Raw genomic sequence first — 22281 nt, 5'->3', positions numbered from 1 at the left:
ACATATCTGTGAATGGCAAAAGTATGTGAACCTCTAGGATTAGCAGTTAATTTGAAGGTGAAATTAGACTCGGGTGTTTTCAATTAGTGGGATGACAATCAGGTGTGAGTGGGCACCCTGTTTTATTTAAAGAACAGGGATCTATCAAAGTCTGATCTTCACAACACGTTTGTGGAAGTGTATCATGGCACGAACAAAGGAGATTTCTGAGGACCTCAGAAAAAGTGTCGTTGACGCTCAACAGGCTGGAAAAGGTTACAAAACCATCTCGAAAGAGTTTGGACTCCACCAATCCACAGTCAGACAGATTGTGTATAAATGGAGGAAATTCAAGACCATTGTTACCCTCCCCAGGAGTGGTCGACCAACAAACATCACTCCAAGAACAAGGCGTGTAATAGTCGGCGAGGTCACAAAGTACCCCAGGGTAACTTCTAAGCAACTGAAGGGGACTCACATTGGCTAATGTTCATAAGTCCACCATCAGGAGAACACTGAACAACAACGGTGTGCATGGCAGGGTTGCAAGGAGAAAGCCACTGCTCTCCAAAAGAACATTGCTGATCGTCTACAGTTTGCTAAAGATCACGTGGACAAGCCAGAAGGCTATTGGAAAAAATGTTTTATGGACAGATGAGACCAAAATTGAACATTTTGGTTTAAATGAGAAGCGTTATGTTTGGAGAAAGGAAAACGCTGCATTCCAGCATGAGAACCTTATCCCATCTGTGAACCATGGTGGTGATGGTATCATGGTTTCGGCCTGTTTTGCTGCATTTGGGCCAGGACGGCTTGCCATCGTTGATGGAACAATGAATTCTGAATTATACCAGCAAATTCTAAAGGAAAATGTCAGGACATCTGTCCATGAACTGAATCTCAAGAGAAGGTGGGTCATGCAGCAAGACAACGACCCTAAGCACACAAGTCGTTCTACCAAAGAATGGTTAAAGAAGAATAAAGTTAATGTTTTGGAATGGCCAAGTCAAAGTCCTGACCTTAATCCAATCGAAATGCTGTGGAAGGACCTGAAGCGAGCAGTTCATGTGAGGAAACCCACCAACATCCCAGAGTTGAAGCTGTTCTGTACGGAGGAATGGGCTAAAATTCCTCCAAGCCGGTGTGCAGGACTGATCAACAGTTACCGGAAACGTTTAGTTGCAGTTATTGCTGCACAAGGGGGTCACACCAGATACTGAAAGCAAAGGTTCACATACTTTTGCCACTCACAGATATGTAATATTGGATCATTTTCTTCAATAAATAAATGACCAAATATAATATTTTTGTCTCATTTGTTTAACTGGGTTCTCTTTATCTACTTTTAGCACTTGTGTGAAAATCTGATGTTTTAGGTCACATTTATGCAGAAATATAGAAAATTCTAAAGGGTTCACAAACTTTCAAGCACTGCTGTATGTGTTTAGAATGCTTGAAACTGGTACAGGCTGTTCTGATTTAACTCGCCAAAACAAGTAGCAATCCATGAGCTTTATCTTTGCTCACACATCTGTTCTGTTTCCATAAAGTTATTCTGACCAGTGTGTTCGGATCCCCGTAATACTGTATATCCTGGCAATGAGTCTTGACTGCTGGTGAAGTTACCGTTTATTTTATTTGTCTTTAACACAGTACATCTTGAATAAACATGGTAAAACAACACCACCACCGTAAGAGCTTGTGCCTCATGGGTCCATAAACTGTTAACGCACACAAACAAACAAAAAAAATCCCTTTCCTTTACGAGAGCTGCAGCCTTACTGAATTCCGCTATCATGCAGGGGAACATGAACAAATCGCACGATGCCCTTACCAAATTAAAAGTCCCCTTTTTTCCACGTAAAGGCTTTAGGTCTCTAGTCCTAAAATCTTAACCCTTGTATGGTGTTCGGGTCTGTGGGACCCGTTTTCATTTTTTATCAAAGGAACAATGATACGATTAATTATTTTTTTCAAATTCAGACTCATTGGCCTTGGCTCAATTTCTGTGAAGAACAATATTAGAACACATTTTTGATGTCCACACACTGTACACCCCCCCCCCCCCCCCCACACACACACACACACACATTGATATTACATACAGGATGTTCGGGTCCACTGGACCCGGGGCTAATAAAAGTGTGTACCTTCACTCTGTCCTCCTCCTGTCTGGGCCTGCTGTGTGTGTGTGTGTGTTTTGTGTTTCTGCCCCTGCCGTTCAAGCACCAACACCTGTCTGCTCTCACATTCCTGCACATTTTACCCCCTGTCTTGCAGGAATCAAGACAGAGGTTCCTGTAAATTGGGGGCAGGACACAATAAATATAGCTTTTCCAATGTGGCTCCTTATCACAACCGATCAAGATGGCCAGATGGACTTGCAAATGATTTTGTTAGAGAGAAGCTTTTGATGATGTAGAGGAAGACGTTTCAGAATGTGAGGATCACATTTCTGAAAATTCAGAGTCTGACCGTGACTTTGGAGAAGAGGATGAGATGGAGCATCAGCCAGTCCCAAACCGAAGACGAGCATGGGGATGATGTGTTGTATAGACTGACAATGGTTACTGTATGTGTTCAGCTTGTGCTGTGTAAACTTAACTGAATGGGTTCAAAAAAATAAAAATCAGTTGTTATGAAAAACCTTGCTTCATTTGTAAATTTGAAGAGAAACATCCTTTTTCCACTCGCATCTTGACTATAACTGATTTTCTTTTTGTAAAATTACATTTTATTAAGAAACAAAAAACAAGTAGCACTTTAAAAAATAAAAATAAATGTAATCTAACAAAAGTAAAGGGCAAATATTAATCATATATGCTGTTTATATTGCTTGTAATTGGAGTGAAGTAAACATCTGTTAAGTATTTAATGTAAAATTGTTTGTGTTGAATTTAAAACACCAAAATGCAGCAGGTCCACCAGACCCACGAACACTGGCTGAGTAACAAAAATATGAACACCACACAAGAGTTAAATAATAAGTGAACATACAGGCAAATATTTAAAAAATAAGAATCTCAACTATTAAATAAGTATCCTAAAAATGATAAACCCTTTAGGGAGTTACTTACACTCCCACCAAATTATAGTGTTTTACAACAGGGAAACCTTAAAACACACAATTTCCACTTACACAAATAACCCTTCTAATATACACCACACAGAAAAACTATATCATAGTTGCATTGTGCTTAAACAGCTTCAAGCAATAAGACAAGACTAATTTCTGTACTGGGCGCTCCACTATAGAAGGTTTGCTGGTGCGCTCACCTTTGTTATTCAGTTCTTTATCTCCAAGCACGATTTTGGCCCATCTCACAAGTCCATCTTTGCCTTTAATAACTTCTGAGACTCTTCCAAGTCTTCACTGGCTTCTTGGTAGTGTCCTCAGTGTCCTATTACTACATCACTGATCTGCATGTTCCTTTTAGTGCTATGCCAACACTGTCTCGTTGTAATATTGTGGAGATACTCCCTGTTCCATCTACTCCAGAATTGTTCTGTCAAATGCTGCATCTGACGCCACCTCTTTCGTCCGTAGAGACCTTCTCTTTCAAATTTGCCTGGTGGGGGGCAAGGCTTTGGTGGACTTCATTGTGATCAGGTGGTTAGGAGTAAGTGGCTCTAACCTATTGGGGCTATTCAGAGTATCAACAGTGAGTGGACGGCTGTTCACTATAGCCATGGTCTCGTAAAAGAAGGTGTGCAATGACGCATCATTAAGCCTGCCGGGGAGAGTAGCAGAGTGGCATTCAGGACGCTTCTCACAGTTCCTATTTGCCGTTCCTATACACCCCCTGGCATGGCTGGCATGAGGTGCATTCATTACAAAGTCACACTGCTTCTCTGTAAGAAAGGTATTCAGTCTATTCATGTCCAACTCTTGCAATGCAGCATTCAGTTCATTTTTCGCACCCATAAAGTTAGTGCCTTGGTCACATTTGATTTTGTCTCACTGCGCCTCTCAAAGCAATGAAGCATCGCAAACCATTAATGAACGTATCTGTGGACATGTCCTCTAATGTTTCAGTATGAATGGCTCTAGAGCAGAAATGGGTAAAGAGCAACCCATATCTCTTCTCTTGCTTTACACCTTGCTTTGTCCAGAAAGGACCAAAACAGTCCATCCCACAGTATGTGAATGGTGGTGTAGGTTCTGTTTGTTCCTCTGGAAGGTCACTCATTCTTTGGCCTTCTAAGCCTTTGATAGGTCACACAGTGACGGATGTAGGTTGCAACTGCTCGGCTCAATCTGCAGATCCAATAGCCATTGAACCTAATTTCATTGATGGTACAGTAAAACCTTTCCCCTGGTGTTTCACTCTTTCATGATAGTGGGCAATGATTAGACTAGTTATGTGATGTCCCTGAGGAATGACTGTTGGGTGTTTGAATGGGCTAGGGAAAGATGAGCGGCTGAGCCTACCTCCCACCTTGAGCGCACCCTTTTTATCCAGGAAAACATCAAGGTGATACAGCTTGTTGTATCTTGGTAACTGATGTCCTTTGCTCAGTAGCTTTATCTCTTCTTGATATGCTTGGTTCGGTACGTCTTTGATAATGAGCCGCTTAGCACTTTGTCTTTCACCAACCATTGAGAGGGCACTTGATTTGTCTCCTTTAGCATGCCGTAAGAGACACGCCACTGCCCTAATAGCCTTAGACCAGGATAAAAACTTACACAGTCTGCCCACAAGGCTTCCCTTGTACCTTGCTGAGCAGTCAAATACTACTCGGAGCCTTCCAGGTTTTTTGGGGTGATATAAACACCATGGTGAGGTATGTACCATTTTTCTCCATAAGTTCCTTCAGCACGTACTTCTATGTCACCCCTTTCAATTATGTCCTTCATGTAGTTAATGTAATCATTCTTGTACCTTTCATTTGCAATGAACTTCCTTTTCAGGTGATTGAGCCTCACAGCAGCAAGCTGTTTATCAGGTAAATATGGCCTTTCTTTGAAGGAGAGGGGCATTTCATAATGTCCATGTTTGTTTTTTTATGATGTTCTTTAATTTGTCAAGAAAGATCAGATCCTCTTGAGAGACTGTTGTGTCATTTCCCTGAGTGTCTCTGAAGTCAGTCTCGAGAATTCTGATGGCATCCACTAGAGTTACTGCAGGTACAGTACCTCTTTTACAGTTACTCTATGACCGTGCCTGGTTGACACTTGTGTATCAGAGTGAGCAGCTGAGCAACCTACAATACTCCATCCCGAGTCTGTGAGAACTGCACAAGGTTCATCATCCTTTCCTGATATGACTTGTCTGGGCACTAGAGTTCTTGGACAATTGTAGCCAATTAATAAACCAACTTCACAGCTAAGGAGAGGCTGTATTTGGTCTGCAATTGCTGCAAAATGGCGCCATCTTTTGGCTATTTCATGCGTTTAGTATGTGTTCCCGATTTACAGATATACAGCCTTTGGTGTAAGAAGAAGGGAGGTTAACCTGCACAGTGGAATTATATCCTCTTACACGGAGACCAGAAGCCCTTTCGCTTTTCAAGACCATCTTTTCTCCCATCATGGTAGTGAGTTTCAATTTTACTGGGTAAGTAGTCAGCTGAAGTTCATTACCCACATCTTGCTCAATGAATGTTGTGTCGCTCTGTGTATCCAGCAGGGCATACACAAGTTTCTCTCTGGATGGATTCTTGCCGTGGGATACCCACACTGGTACTATCATGGAGGTGTTAACTGTCTGACTTTCACTGGTGACGTTGAGTGACAGATAGGGTTGCCACCTGTGTCTGACAAAAATCCTGGACATTTCAACCATCCAATCGACCTTTTTGCTTGTAAGCAACGGCGCCCTTCACACATCTAACCCAAGACAAAAATCGCCCTTCTACGCTGAAATTGTATTGCTCTAATTAGTAAAAATGACGCTTTTGCTAGTTATTTGTTTAGTTAATTGCTTTACATAATATAGCAGGTCTTCATTATTTTGGTTTATTTCCAACAGTTTTTGGTTGTGGACACCTGGGGGCAGTAGTGGGCACAGGTAAAAGGGGAATACATAATTAAATTGTTTGTTTGCTTATGTGGAATAAAAATAATCTAATTTTTCATTGTATCTGAGAATACCTGAATGTAAGGTGTAGTGTTAAACAGCTTACCTGATTGCTTAGAGTGTGGTGTGTGCTTTGCTTGTGCTTGCCTGTGCCTCTGCTGCTCTTGGCTAAACAAATACATAGGAGGACATATAACTGGGCACATACAGTACATACAGGAGTAGGCAGATAAGACTATTTGGATTTCATTTAATTCACCAAAACCTTACCTAATCTTCCATTTATATTTGGTGTTTTTCTTTGCTGCTGCTATGAGTCCTGGCTGATTTTCAATGAATGTCTTGAACTCAGTACAGGACAACTGAAAGTTTAGCCTGACTTGAAGCTCAGCCTTCACCATTGCAACAGAGAGTCTGTTTCTTTTATCAGTCCAAGCATCCTCCATTGCCCCTTTTCCACCAAAGCAGTTCCAGGGCTGGTTCGGGGCCAGTGCTTAGTTTGGAACCGGGTTTTCTGTTTCCACTGACAAAGAACTGGCTCTGGGGCCAGAAAAACTGGTTCCAGGCTAGCACCAACTCTCTGCTGGGCCAGAGGAAAGAACCGCTTACGTCAGCGGGGGGGGAGGAGTTGTTAAGACCGACAACAATAACAAGACCGCGAAAGATCGCCATTTTTAAGCGACGAGAAGCTGCAGCTGTACAAACGCGAAGTCAGCCATCATAATTATTATTGTTGTTGCTGCTGCTGCTTCTTCCGTGTTTTTGCTTTGATATTCGCGCCAAGGTTTATGCAAACGTAGCGCCGTAACTGACGTATACAGCGACGTAAGTGACGTATACAGCGACGTAATGACGTGGCTCCGCCTAGCACGGCGAGCTCGGAAAAGCAGACTGGTTCTCAGCTGGCTCGCAAGTTGAAATACACATTTTGCCCATTATGTACAAAAAACCGGGACATTCAGTGTCCCGGATTTTTATTTTTTTTTCCGGGACAGACCATGAAAATCCGGGACAATCAGGAAAAACCGGGACAGGTGGCAACACTAGTGACAGAGCAGGTGTTTCCGTTTCACTGTGTTGCACTGGATTTTCTGTGTTTTTGTTTTTTCTTTGTTTTCACCTTTTCCATAGTTGTCATCATGGAGACAGGTGGGATGTCATCCTTTGCATGAGTCACATGTGTGGCGATGGCAGCATTCCTTTGCGCTGTGACCGGGTTTTAGACATCCATAACACAGTCTATTGTCTTTGACATAGGCCCTTCTGTATTCCATCCAGTGTTCCCTTCATGAAGTTTGGACATTTGCAAAGCTGGTGACTGTTATCCTGGCATAGCATGCAAGGGGACTTGACCTTTCCCTTTGTTGTCGTGTGCTTGCTATTGTCTACCACTGTTTGTGTGTTGAAGACACTGGCTTTGTTTCTTTTGGTTACCCTTGTGTTCACCTTGTCATGACAGGATTCAGCTGAATGGAGAGCGGAGAGAAAGGTGACTGGATTGCAGGTGGTGTCAGCCTCCACTGACATGAACTTGGCAAAGTCTTTAAAGCTGGGGAAGTCTTTGCCTTCTGTGAGGCATGCTGTCACCTGGCGATTCCGTCGTGAGACTAACCACTCTGGCAGTTTCCGTATCAACTTCTGATTTTCCTCACAGTTATTTAAGATGTTTAAACCTTTTACATGGGGTATGGCCTGCAGACATTTTGCAGCGGAATGTGAAGCGGCTGGGATGAGGATCAGCACCTCCAAGTCTGTGGCCATGGTGCTCAGCTGGAAACGGGTGGAGTGCCTACTTCGGGTCAGGGGGGAGTTGCTACCTAAAGTGGAAGAGTTTAAGTATCTCAGGGTTTTGTTCACGAGTGAGGGTAAGGGGGAGTGGGAGTTGGACAAATGGATCGGGGCAGCATCAGCAGCGATGCAGACGCTAAACCGGTCTGTTGTGGTAAAGAGAGAGCTGAGCCAAAAGGCAAAGCTCTCAATTTACTGGTCCATCTACGTTCCCACTCTCACCGATGGTCACGAGCTGTGGGTAGTGACCAAAAGAATGAGATCACGGATACAAGCCGTAGAAATAAGTTTTCTCCACAGGGTGGCTGGGCTCTCCCTTATGCCGCTTTTCCACTACCAACGCGGCTGAGTCGGGCTGAGCCATGCCGTGCTGAGTTGAGCTGAGCGGGGCTATTGGAGTTGCATTTCGACTACAACCGTGCTGAACCGTGCTGGCTGGAAGTGGGTGGACACATTGGGTGGAGTTAGCAAAAGTGGGTGGACGTCACGTGACGTCGTTAAGCAGCGCAAACAGTGACATCAGTGATCTTTTAAGCGGTAGTCTCACGACCCGAATAGTAAACAATAAACATGGAGGACATGGAGTCGTTAGTGTTGCTGGTCTTGGTGCTGTGGCTTGTTGTCACTGACAATGCCAACAGATACTGGCAAGAGCGTATAGATGAGGCGAGGCGCATAAGGCTTCAGAAATTCTCGTAATTCGTAATTCTTCTTCCGGGTTTACGGTGTTTACAGATCCCAGCATGCTCGCAGGGCGTGTGTGGGCATGTGAGGACACTCCTCCTCACCAATCAGTGCACAGGGGAGTGTCTCCTCACGCCCCTAGCCCCACTCGGCTCGGTTTGGCTCGCTTCAGCCCTACTCCAAAACGGTGCGAGTTTTAGGGGCTAAGCAGGGCTGAAGCGAGCCGAGTCATGCTGTTCTTTGGTAGTCGAAACGTGAGCCGTGTCGGGCTGAAGCGAGCTGAAGTGAGCTGAAAAAGGGTAGTGGAAAAAGGCCATTAGAGACAGGGTGAGAAGCTTGGTCATTCGAGAGAGACTCAGAGCAGAACTGCTGCTCCTCCACATCGAAAGGAGTCAGTTGAGGTGGTTCGGGCACCTTGTTAGGATGCCCCCTGGATGCCTCCCAAGGGAGGTTCTCTGGGTATACCCCACTGGGAGAAGACCCCAGAGCAGACCCAGGACATGCTGGAGAGATTACATCTCTCGGCTGGCCTGGGAATGCCTCCATATTCCCCCAGAAGAGCTGGTGGAGGTGGCCAGGGAGAGGGAAGTCTGGGCTGCTCTGCTTAGGCTGCTACCCCCACGATCCAGATAAGCGGTAGAAAATGAATGGATGGATGGCCTGCAGACAAGCATTTAAGAAATCTGAAAATTTTCTCAGTCCTTTAGCATCCTTGGACTGCACCTTTGGCCAATTGGATAACTTTTTTCTCTAAACTGAAACTTTTCTACTAAGCTGAAACTTAGTACGATGACAGCTATCAACACAGTATTGACAAGCAAGAGCATTCATGGTTTACAAGTCTGAGGACTCAATTCTGGAAAACATCTCAAGATAAAGCAAGCCTACACCCGTGACTTCATTCCAGTAGATAAATTCTACATTCCAACCAAGAAAATAGCATTACTGTGGCCTCACTTCAAACACCTAGCGGAACAAATACCATCACTCCTGGACTGGTGAAGTAGGATTGTTAATCGGATGCAACTGTCCATTAGCACTGGCTCTGCTTGAGGTAGTCCTAGGTAGTGAAAATGAACTAGCACAAGCACAGCAAACTGAGCTTGGCTGGAACATTATAGGCTCATCCAACCCTCATATGGACAGACAGGGAAGCCAAAGTTCCATGCATTGTATCACAGTAAAGGAAATTTCAGCTCCACCCATCATCGATGTCTTGAAAGCTCTGGAATCAGACTTCAATGAAAGAACTTGTGAAGAGAAATATGTGTCTCAAGATGATGTTCATTTCATACAGTTCCTCAACAGTAACATCAGACAGAAGGAGGACAGTCACTTGGAGATGCCCCTCCTTTTCAAGACCAATAGTCTGCCTTGGCTACCAAACAATAAGAAACTTGCCATTGCTTGTCTTCAGTGCCTGAAGAGGAAGTTGAAGGCCAGTAAACAGTACTATGACCATTACAGAACACTTATGGAGGAAATGATCAGTAAAGGTGAGGCAGAATTGGCACCTACACCAACTGCTGAAGAGACCGTTTGGTACCTTCCTCATCATGGTGTCGATCATCCCAATAAACCTGATAAATTAAGAGTTGTCTGTGAAGTTCTGTGGCATCTCATTAAATGACACACTGTTGTCTGGACCTGACTTAATTAACCCCTTGGTTGGAGTCCTCTGTTGCTTCAGGAAGGAAGCTGTAGCCATAACTTGTGATGTTGAGCGAATGTTCCATCAATTCTTTGTCACCCATGAAACCAGAAACTATCTGAGGTTCCTATGGTGGGAGAGTGGAGAATTTGAGAAGGAACCACAGGATTACAGGATGGCTGTCCACCTCTTCGGAGCTGCCTCATCTCCTGGATGTGCCAACTTTGGACTGAAATATCTGGCATGGCAATATACAGTTGACTACCCACTTGCGTCAGCATTTACTGAAAGAAACTTTTATGTTGATGATGGGTTAGTAAGTGTTGCATCAGTCGAAGAGGACAAGATACTGATCATTGATGCACAAAAGGTGTGTGAAGGAAGAGGGCATAAGTTTATTTCAAATCGAAAGGAAGTTCTTGACTGTGTGGATCCTTTGGAGAGAGCAATAAATATTGAAACTTTTGAACTGAAGATGGATGTAACTCCAACAGAGCATGCTCTATGCATTCACTGGTCAACAGAGAGCGACACCTTCAGCTTTGACGACAGACCACAAAATCGGCTTTCATCTTGTCGTGGCATCCTGTTAGTTGTCTCTTCTTTCTATGATCCACTTGGGTTCATCGCACCATTCACTTTGATAGAAAAGTCCAAATTAAAGGAGTTATGCCAAAGGGACATCGGATGGGATGATTCTTCACCAGAGGATCTGAGATTACAGTGGGAGGAGTGAAAATTGGACCTTGAGAAGTTGAGAGATGCCATAATCGCAAGATGTTACAATCCACAAGACTTTGGCAATGTAATCAGAACAGAACTGCATCACTTCTCAGATGCCGGCAGCAAGGGATATGGTGCATGTTCATACCTCAGGTACAAAAATGACAAAGGTGCAGCTCATTGCAGTCTTGTGATTGCTAAAGCAAGGGCTGACCAACAAAGGTGACCAGTATTCCAAGGCAGGAGCTTTCGGCTGCTGTGGTGGCAACAAGAATGAGTATTAGGCTGAAACGCAAACTCGACACGGAAATTGACGAAGAGCTCTTTTGGACTGATTCCCAGGTGGTACTGGGATACATCAATAATGAGGCACGGAGGTTTCATGAGTTTGTTGCAAACAGAGTTCAACTGATAAGAGAGAATACAGGTCCTTGTCAGTGGTGCTATGCTGACACAGCAGAAAATCCAGCTGACCATGCTTCGAGAGGTATTCAAGCAACACAATTGTTTGCTTCAAGTTGCACTTTGGGACCCAAGTTTCTCTGGGAGCAAGAAATACATCTAAAACCTAACATCACGACAGAGCTGCTTGTTGGTGATTCTGAAGTTAAGACCGTTTTAGTGTCAACAACTAAGGTTAGTGACTGCACAGACTTGCTGAACTGTTTAAGTCGGTTGTCTTCTTGGACAAAACTCCTTAAGGTGGTGGCAAGAATTAAAAGGCTGACACCAAACCAGGAATACTGCAATGAGTTTGTGACCATTAAAGAATGGGAAAGAGCTGCTCAAGCAATAATCAGGCTTGTTCAACAGCAAGCTTTCGCCCAAGAGATAAAGATTTTCCAAGAAGGAAAGAGTCTTCCAGGCTCAAGCCATCTCTTTCACCTTGACCCTATCCTGTGAGATGGATTTTTCTGTGTTGGTGGGAGATAGAGATGACCATTTCAAAGTGAGGTATTGAAACATCCAGTGATTCTGCCAAAAGACTAGCACATCACAACACTGATTCTGGCTTACCGTCATAACAAGGTTTGTCATCAAGGCCGGAGTCAGACTCAAATGGAGCTCCAAGCAAATGGATTTTGGGTCATTGGTGGGAGCAAATTGGTGGCAAAACTGATGCACAGTTGTGTGCAATGTAGGAAGCTTCGCCAACCTACAGAACAACAACAGATGGCTGAGCTCCCTAAAGAATGTATTGAAGTCTCACCCCCTTTCACACACAGCGGAATGGACTGCTTTGGCCCCTTCCTAATTAAGAAAGCCCATAAAGAATACAAAAGATATGGTCTTATTTTCACTTGCCTTTGCTCTCGAGCCATTCACATCGAAATGCTTGAAGATTTATCAACAGATACATTCATTAATGCCTTGAGGTATTTCATCAGCATTAGAGGAGCTGTGTGTCAACTTCACTGCGATCAAGGTACCAACTTTGTAGGAGTCAAAAATGAGTTGAGCGCAGCACTCAATGCGACACCAAGTTATTGGAAGCCTTTTTGGCTGACCAACACACTGAATTCGTCTTCACTGCCCCTTCTGCTAATCATGCAGGTGGCGTTTGGGAGTGTCAAATTTGAACTATGAAGAATGTGCTGAATGCCACTCTTGCACAGTGTTCGGGTAGGCTTGATGACGCCTCACTCAGAACATGGTTCTGTGAAGTTATGTCTATTGTCAATAGTCACCCTCTAACGGTAGGTGGAATTAATGATCCCAAAGCCCTCAAGCCATTAATACCCACTCACCTCATCATGATGAAGTCCAGAGTTACTCTACCACCCCCTGGGAGATTTGTGAAAGAGGATCTATATGCAACAAAGATATGGTGCAGAGTTCAGTATTTGATCAAACAATTCTGGAGTCGATGGAGGAAGGAATAGGTGTTGACCATCTCCATTAGACAGAAATGGCATGTTTCACAAACCAGTCAAAATGTTGGATACACTCACAGGTTTTTTGTTTTGTTTTTCTGTGGGGGGGAAATGAAAACTATATGGAACATTAACAATTTCATTTACCACATAATTCCATATGTTTCATATTTTAGATTCTTCAAAGTAGCCACTGTTTACCTTGACACTTTGCACACTATTGGCATTTATCTTCATGAGGTCGTCACCTGGAATGCTTTTCAATTAACAGGTGTGCCTCATCAAAAGTTAATTAGTCTAATTTCTTGCTGCCTTAATGTGTTTGAGATCAAATAATTAATAAAAATACAGTAAATGGTCCTATTCCACAACTGTAGTAATCCATAATACATCAAGAACTGCTCAACTAAGTAAAGAGAAACAACATCCATCATTACGTTAAGACATGAAGTGTCTCTTTAATTAATAAAAATAAAGAAAAACCATTGAATTGGGTGTGTCCAAAATTTTGACTGGTACTATAGATAGAGCCCTTCTGTAATTGCTCCAATTTTTCTGTAGTGACTCTCCTCATATTACTAAATTGGCTCATGAACTAATGTTAACATTTTGTATGTTGAACAGGGAAAAGAGGACCATAACAAAAGGGGAAATAATTTAAATGAGTGACGTGTGAAAAGGGAAGAACAGTGGCATCACCAATGAGAATGTGAAAAAGGTCGGGAGCGGCACGGAGACGGGTCTCGAGAATGGGATGCACATCTGTACCAGCAGCAGCAAGCAGAAAGGGAGCAGCACAATGAGCATTGCCGAGAAAACCGTCAGAGGCAGGAGGCAAGAGATGGAAATGAGACACATGCAATTGGTGGTGGAGAGGAAGAGGAGACAGCCCCTGCTGCTGAGAAAGAGAAGCCCAGCTTTGAACTCTCAGGTGCTCTGGTGGAAGATACCAACACGTACAGAGGGGTGGTTATTAAGTATAATGAGCCTCCTGAGGCCAGAATCCCTAAAAGGAGGTGGAGGTTGTACCCCTTCAAAAATGATGATCCACTTCCGGTGATGTACATCCACAGGCAGAGTGCTTATCTGCTTGGAAGGCAAAGGAGGATAGCTGACATACCAACTGATCACCCATCCTGTTCCAAGCAGCATGCTGTATTCCAATACAGGTAAGAAAAACAAAAATACACTGATCAGCAACAACATTAAAACCATATGGCTAATATTGTGTAGTTCCTCAATGTGCCACCAAAACCTCTCTGATCCGTCGAGGCATGGACTCATGGGTTCACTGGCTGACTGGTCTGTGGCTACGCAGCCCCATACGCATCAAAATTTCCAGCAAGTTGTGTTACAGTAGCTAGTCTCTGGGATTGGACCGGATGGGTTGGTCTTCACTCCCCATGTGAATCAATGAGCCTTCGACACCCATGACCCTGTTGCCAGTTCACTGGTTGTCCTTCCTTGGAGCACTTTTGGTAGGTACTAACCACTGCATACTGGGAACACCCCACAAGATGTGCCATTTTGGAGATGCTCAGACCCAGTCATCTAGCCATCACAATTTGGCCCTTGTCAAAGTCGCTCAGATCCTTACGCTTGTCCATTTTTCCTGCTTCCAACACATCAACTTTGAGAACTGACTGTTCTCTTGCTGCCTAATCTATCCCACTCCTTGACCGATACCATTGTAATGAGATAATCAATGTTATTCACTTCGCCCGTCAGTGGTTTTAATGTTATGGCTGATCGGTGTATATTGTTCCTGCAATGTTTGTTTTGCTAGAAAAATGTGCTGATCTCCACAGTGTCACCATGAACGTTTTTATTTTTACATCAAGACCATAGGAATGGCTTATTGCACTTGTATTTGCTCACCAATAGCCATATAGTCAACTCCAGAATTTTTGGCACACTTGGTGAAGATGGCTAAACAAGTTTATGAAAAAATCTTTGTGGTTAATTAACTGAAAATATCCAAGAAATCGAGCCTTTAATTGACCTCTTCATTATATGAATTAAAACACAAGAACCCTTGTCACATTCATTGGCACCCCTGCATTTACTACATTGTGCAACCTTCGCCTGCCAACGTAACAGCACTGAGTCTTAATACTTCCTGTGGTTGGAGATTCTGATGAGGGTGATTTCAGATCCATATCTACTGTTAACATTGAGACATTTTTATAGCCATTACCTGACTTGTGAAAGTAAACACACTTGTCTCGTTTGATTTTGTGTTCTTTAATCTTTCCCATGCTGATGAATAACTTGGGGTAATCAGCCTCTGTGTCACCTTTTGTGTTCCCTAGTGAAAGAGGAAGTCAGGAATGACCAGTTAAAGGTTCCTAAACATTCGAGTAACCATGTTCTAGAGAAATTGAAACATGTTGTAGCTGTTTTGTAGGATTTTCTCGGGGTGTCCATAACTGTAATATATGATTTTAAGTTAATTCATTTTCATATAATTTACTATTAAAGGTAAAACAAAAATCTCAATTCAGATGGTGTGATTTATGAAACAAGTTAACCACAATTTTTTCCTAATGATTTTGATCAAGGGTGTCAGTAGATCTGGACCTGACTGTACTTATCTGCACTAAATATATGGGAAAACCAAACCTTAGTGCCTTTTTAAATTATTGCATTGGTCAGATAAATTCGTCATAGTTAACATTCAGGCATGTGTATCTGAGCTCTGCTCAAAAAAAAAAAAAGTGCCAGTAATAAATTATTGAATATGTACACTGTTTGGTTAAGTTCATTACTATATAGAGAGGAATTAAATACAAGTCTGTGTCTCTGACATTTTCTAAAAATAACCGCTCTGCTAACAATGTGCTTAATCAGTGCCACTGATGATGATAACTTATTTGTGTACTCAAATTCTGTGTTTGTCATCTTCAGGTTCTTGGAGTTCACACGAGCAGACGGTGCCACAGGCAAGAGAGTGAGGCCCTGCATTATTGGCCTCGGTTCAAGTAACGGCACGTAACTGAACCATCAACGTATAGAACCACAGCGCTACTATGAACTCAAAGAGAAGGACGTGCTGAAATTTGGGTTTAGTCACCGTATGTGCTCCTGCATGAGTCTTCTGACACAGGAGAGGTCAGTGCGAGGAAGGTTGAAGGCCTTGCTGAATAGTCACTGCGCTGTTTACCAGAGTAAATTTATTTTAATAGACTTTGTACAGTCAGAGCTCTTTGTAAGTATCGATCGCTGTGATGGAACCCATCGACATCTGGGTCTATTGTTTTGATGTGACCATTATTTTGTGAAATGAGATTTATTAAGAAATGCACTGATGGGCTTTAGCCTGACAGCTTTCTGTGTATGGTTCTACTCTCAGGTGGACAGCATAAGCATCATATCAGACGGCTTTGTGTTGTCTGGTACTGCCCAGTGTAGTCCCTTTATCCCAAGTGCTCAATGCCAGAACAAAATGTGTGTTTTAGAAAATTTCAGTGATTGTCTAAATTCTGTAAATATCCTAGATGTCATCATTATTTTAATTTGTAATTTTACTGAAAAGGAAAATGTCTGTCTGTTTCTCGTTTGTAGACTTTTTTTGGTCAAATGTTGCATAATAGTGAGCTATTGTTTTCATTATTGTCCTACACCAAGGGAATTGCATTTTCTTTTCCCCAAGTATTGAGTTGCATAATATTCTGTACATGTTTTAGTTGCTTTGGATTGTAAAATTAAAAATGGGAAAGAATGGTTTTTATTTGTGCTGTGGTAGGATTTTTTTTCTTTATTATCCATGTGTTGTACAAAGTAAATATGGGTCTACAGCAGTGTTAACATTTATTTATTTATTTATTTATATTTCTTAAATTTTTTTTTAACCCTTTACTGCAGACATCCGGAAGCAACCTGAACTCTGTGTGTGTGTGTGTGTGTGTGTGTGTGTGTGTGTGTGTGTGTGTGTGTGTGTGGCTAAAGCAATGGGTTGACAAACACAACATTCTGCTGTCTGAAAAAGCCAGGTCCTGGAAGGGGAAAGGGTGCAGGTTATGAAAGACACATTTGTTTCTGGTAGTGGTTACTTCTACTTTGCATTGACTACCTTTTGTGAAATTTTGATCTGGGAGTTTATGAAACTCACTTTTGTGAGTCGATAGAAAACAAGATGATGTTTGAACTGTGTCCTCTATAGTTGGTCAGAAATTGTGAATTTTTTTTTGTTGTTGTTAAACTATCACTAAATTGATATGTCTTCAGTCTCCATGCTAACAAAACTGTCAGATATAGATATGATTCACATTCATGAATTATTGACTTTGTCATGTCAGTAATCTGTTGCTCAGCGGTAAATATCTAACAATACAGTTCTACAGAGTTTATTAGTACATACAAAATATTCTGTCTGCAGTCCATATGCATTTACAGTACCAGTCAAAAGTTTGGACACACCTTTTAATTCAATGTTTTTTCTTTATTTTAGTTAATTAAAAGACACCTTATGTCTTAAAGTAATGATTGATGTCATTTCTGTTCACTTAGTTAAACGGGGCTTGACATAATATGGATTACTGCAGTTGTGGAATAGGGCTATTTACTGTATTTTTATTATTTACTGTTTGAGTTAAAACACCTTATGAAGGCAAGAAATTGTACTAATTAACTTTTGATGAGGCACATCTGTTAATTGAAGAGCATTCCAGGTGACTACCTCATGAAGCTGGTTAAGATAATGCTAGTAGTGTGCAAAGCATCAAGGTAAACAGTGGCTACTTTCAAGAATCTAAAATAATATATATATAAAATTTGTGTGTATATATACTGTGTATATACTGTGTATTGTTTACCACATAATTCCATTTATGGTTCCATATGTTATTTTGTAGTTTTTATGTCTTCAGTATTGTTCTACAATGTAGAAAATAGTCAAAATACAGAAAAGCCTATGTATGAGTAGATGTGTCCAAACTTTTGACTGGTAGTGTATGTAAATTTTCTAACAGTTATATAAAGCAAGTGTGTAGACTCTTTCTGGCAATATTTTTGCAAATTGTTATATATTAGCTCAATCAACTCATTTCACGTTTTGTGGTAAAGTTCCACTGGGATTTTCTCGTTCTCATTGTTGGCAGCTGTGCATTATGATTTTATAATAGTATAATGTATGCCTTTGATGGGATAAGGAAAAGATTGGGAGCCTATTAGTGAAAAGCTACACACTAACTCCACATTATTGCACAGGATGTGCACAATTCTGCATTAAAGCAAATACACAATAGAATTGTTCTATTTTGATGTCCTCTACAGTACCTTGTTTTTAAATACACTGTATTATGACTTATTTAATAATTAAGATATTTAGGATATCATCGGGATGCACTCACTCCATTTTGTTTTTTAATATGATGCGATACTGATGTCAGATACTGAATATGTTAGTACGCAATGCTGATCCAACATTGTCTGAGCCCTGACCCTACCGTTATATTGTCATTGTGAATGTCATAGGACAAGTAAATCACTTAATCTTTGGGAAGTGATCTTTCATCTTTGTTAAGCTTATTTTTAAGAAGCATATTTTTAAAGCACTTATTACAGAAAAGCAGCAATAGTAAAAATAAATCCTAGATACATGTAAACACAAGATTTCTCCATCTTATGTTTACACACCAGAACGCTAATTAGTAAGAAATTACTAACAGCATTTTTTTTTCACTAAGCAGACATTTTGGGTTTAAACGACTTGTGTGAGTAAAGGAAAATAAACAGATGATTTAGCTACATGTAAGAAAATGAACTTTTCAATTTGACCCAAGCAGAAAGAGGTACATGTTCTTTCATTGCAATTATATTTAAACTATCCACTAAATACAGATTTTTACTGGATTAGTTAATCTTTCTAAAATTACATTGGCTCTTGATTATTCATGGTGATGAGCAGATTTACAGAAATAAACATTATTCAGCAAAACATTTAACACAAAACTGTACATGTTACATATCATATACAATCATTTGTATTACTAGCTATTGAGGCTCTTGTATTAGCTACACCTGAACGTATTGGGTCACTTTTTAGGTGTACCGTTACACTCTGACATCTGTTCTATACTACAACCCCGATTCCAAAAAAGTTGGGACAAAGTACAAATTGTAAATAAAAATGGAATGCAATGATGTGGAAGTTTCAAAATTCCATATTTTATTCAGAATAGAACATAGATGACATATCAAATGTTTAAACTGAGAAAATGTATCATTTAAAGAGAAAAATTAGGTGATTTTAAATTTCATAACACCACATCTCAAAAAAGTTGGGACAAGGTCATGTTTACCACTGTGAGACATCCCCTTTTCTCTTTACAACAGTCTGTAAACGTCTGGGGACTGAGGAGACAAGTTGCTCAAGTTTAGGGATAGGAATGTTAACCCATTCTTGTCTAATGTAGGATTCTAGCTGCTCAACTGTCTTAGGTCTGTTTTGTCATATCTTCCTTTTATGATGCACCAAATGTTTTCTATGGGTGAAAGATCTGGACCGCAGGCTGGCCAGTTCAGTACCCGGACCCTTCTTCTACGCAGCCATGATGCTGTAATTGATGCAGTATGTGGTTTGGCATTGTCATGTTGGAAAATGCAAGGTCTTCCCTGAAAGAGACGTCGTCTGGATGGGAGCATATGTTGCTCTAGAACAGGGGTGTTCAAATTGATCCATAAAGGGCCGTGTGGCTGCAGGTTTTCATTCCAGCCATGCAGCAGCACACCTGACTTGGCTCATTCAATCAACTGAACTGTCTTCACACAGTCAAATACTTGCAGCCACACCCACCCTTGATTAAAGGGTGGGTGTGTCAGTTAATTGAATAAGCCAAATTAGGGTGCTGCTGGATGGCTGGAATGAAAACCTGCAGCCACACGGCCCTTTATGGATCAATTTGAACACCCCTGCTCTAGAACCTGGATATACCTTTCAGCATTGATGATGTCTTTCCAGATGTGTAAGCTGCCCATGCCACACGCACTAATGCAACCCCATACCATCAGAGATGCAGGCTTCTGAACTGAGCGCTGATAACAACTTGGGTCGTCCTTCTCCTCTTTAGTTCGAATGACACGGCGTCCCTGATTTCCATAAAGAACTTCAAATTTTGATTCGTCTGACCACAGAACAGTTTTCCACTTTGCCACAGTTCATTTTAAATGAGCCTTTGCCCAGAGAAGATGTCCGCACTTCTGGATCATGTTTAGATACGGCTACTTCTTTGAATTATAGAGTTTTAGCTGGCAACGGTGGATGGCACGGTGAATTGTGTTCACAGATGTTCTCTGGAAATATTCCTGAGCCCATTTTGTGATTTCCAATACAGAAGCATGCCTGTATGTGATGCAGTGCTGTCTAAGGGCCCGAAGATCACGGGCGCCCAGTATGGTTTTCCGGCCTTGACCCTTACGCACAGAGATTCTTCCAGATTCTCTGAATCTTTTGATGATGATATGCACTGTAGATGATATGTTCAAACTCTTTGCAATTTTACACTGTTGAACTCCTTTCTGATATTACTCCACTATTTGTCAGCGCAGAATTGGGGGGATTGGTGATCCTCTTCCCATCTTTACTTCTGAGAGCCGCTGCCACTCCAAGATGCTCTTTTTATACCCAGTCATGTTAATGACCTATTGCCAATTGACCTAATGAGTTGCAATTTGGTCCTCCAGCTGTTCCTTTTTTGTACCTTTAACTTTTCCAGCCTCTTATTGCCCCTGTCCCAACTTTTTTGAGATGTGTTGCTGTCATGAAATTTCAAATGAGCCAATATTTGGCATGAAATTTCAAAATGTCTCACTTTCGACATTTGATATGTTGTCTATGTTCTACTGTGAATACAATATCAGTTTTTGAGATTTGTAAATTATTGCATTCCGTTTTTATTTACAATTTGTACTTTGTCCCAACTTTTTTGGAATCGGGGTTGTATTAGACAAATTGCCTCTAACAATAGAAAGATCTAAGTAGTGTACCATTACTGTCCCTGCTGAAAACTTCAGCCTGGTCTGACCACCATCCTGCTGCTAAAACACAGTCTGAGTTTGTCAGGCTGATCATTTCCAATTTCCTTATTTATTGCTATTACTTACTATCTTTATTACTATTAATATTGATCAAAAATATTTCAGATTTCCTAACTGCCTTAGTGTTGTATTATTTTCTTTAATAATAACTGTGCTTTGGCACCTGGTCAGACTAAGTTTGATTTTTGAGCAGGAATGTCCGTGTCACTTCTATAGTGAGAATGAGCCACCACTAAAGTCTGCTCCTTTCCATTGATGGGCTTCTGATAAATAGGAAATAGCAAAATATTGACTACTGTCAGTATTTACCTGCCAAGTACAGATACTGTACAGATGCATCTCAAAAAATTAGAATATCTTGAAAAAGGTGGGATTTTTTTTTTTTATTTAATTCAAAAAGGTAAACTTTCATATAGATGATATAGTAGTTAGCACTGTCACCTCACAGCAAGAAGGTTTTGGGTTTGAGCCCAGCGACCAACAGGGGTCTTTCTGTGTGGAGTTTGCTTGTTCTCCCAGTGTCTATGTGGGTTTCCTCCGGGTGCTCTGGGTTCCCCCACAGTCCAAAGGTTAACTCAAAAAGTCAAAGTCCCTCTCATGCCAGAATCTGGTCTTCCCAGGCAGTCTCCTGTCCCAGTATTAACCAACTCTTTAAGGCGTATGGGTGCAGTGCCGATCTCCGTTTCGATAGCCCTCGGCCTCTCGCCTATACAGCTAGGGTTACAGTGGGGGGCTAGTCCTCTGGTAACCACAAGAGTTTGACTTCCCCACTCGCATCTGTATTACAGCATGCCTTGCCAGACGATAGTAGGTACCATTTTTATGATGGCAAGTAGAACTCGCGATCTCCTGGTCGAGAGGCAGACACGCTAACTACTCGGCCAACTCGCGGTCCAAAGGTTAACTGGCTACTCTAAATTGTCCATAGGTGTGAATGGTTGAGAGGAGAAAACTAATCTGGTAGAAGGCAGCAGGAAACCACAACTGTAATTCTTCCCTAGTAACTTTGATGGCTGAAGCCATCAGGCGGAACACTAAAGAGAGAGAGAAAGTTTCATATATTCTATCTTCATTGCACATGTAGTGAAATATTTCAAGCCTTTTTTTGTTTGTTTTAATTTTGATGATTATGACTTATAGCGTATGAAAATCAGAAATCCAGTATCTCAAATTAGAATATTTCTTAAGGTCAATCAAAAAAAGGATTTACAATACAGAAATGTCCAACTTCTGAAAAGTATGTTCATTTATACACTCAATACTTGGTTGGGGCTCCTTGACCACAAATTACTGCACCAATGCGGCGTGGCATGGAGGCAATCAGCCTGTGGCACTATTGAAGCCCATTGTTGTTGAAAGTGTTATTGAAGCCCAGGTTGCTTTGATGGTGGCCTTCAACTCCTCTGTATTTTTAGGTTGGGAGTTTCTGATCTTCCTCTTGACAATACCCTGTAGATTCTCTGTGGGGTTCAGGTCAGGTGAATTGGCTGGCTAATCAAGCACAGTAATATCATGGTCAGCAAAC

General features: G+C 41.6%; 1 protein-coding gene across 1 annotated transcript; it reads left to right on the top strand.

Moving 5' to 3' along the window:
- Positions 1-9609: 9609 nt before the first annotated feature.
- snip1 (Smad nuclear interacting protein) lies at positions 9610-15741 on the top strand. The gene is made up of 3 exons (XM_060920835.1): positions 9610-9967; positions 13438-13888; positions 15627-15741. The coding sequence occupies exons 1-3, from the start codon at positions 9610-9612 to the stop codon at positions 15712-15714; spliced, it is 897 nt and encodes a 298-aa protein (XP_060776818.1). The 3' UTR covers positions 15715-15741.
- The last annotated feature ends 6540 nt before the right edge of the window (positions 15742-22281 follow it).

This window comes from Neoarius graeffei, chromosome 5, assembly GCF_027579695.1.
Source record: "Neoarius graeffei isolate fNeoGra1 chromosome 5, fNeoGra1.pri, whole genome shotgun sequence".
In the NCBI taxonomy this organism is placed as follows: Eukaryota; Metazoa; Chordata; class Actinopteri; order Siluriformes; family Ariidae; genus Neoarius; species Neoarius graeffei.
This window is presented reverse-complemented; position numbering and strand designations above follow the sequence as displayed.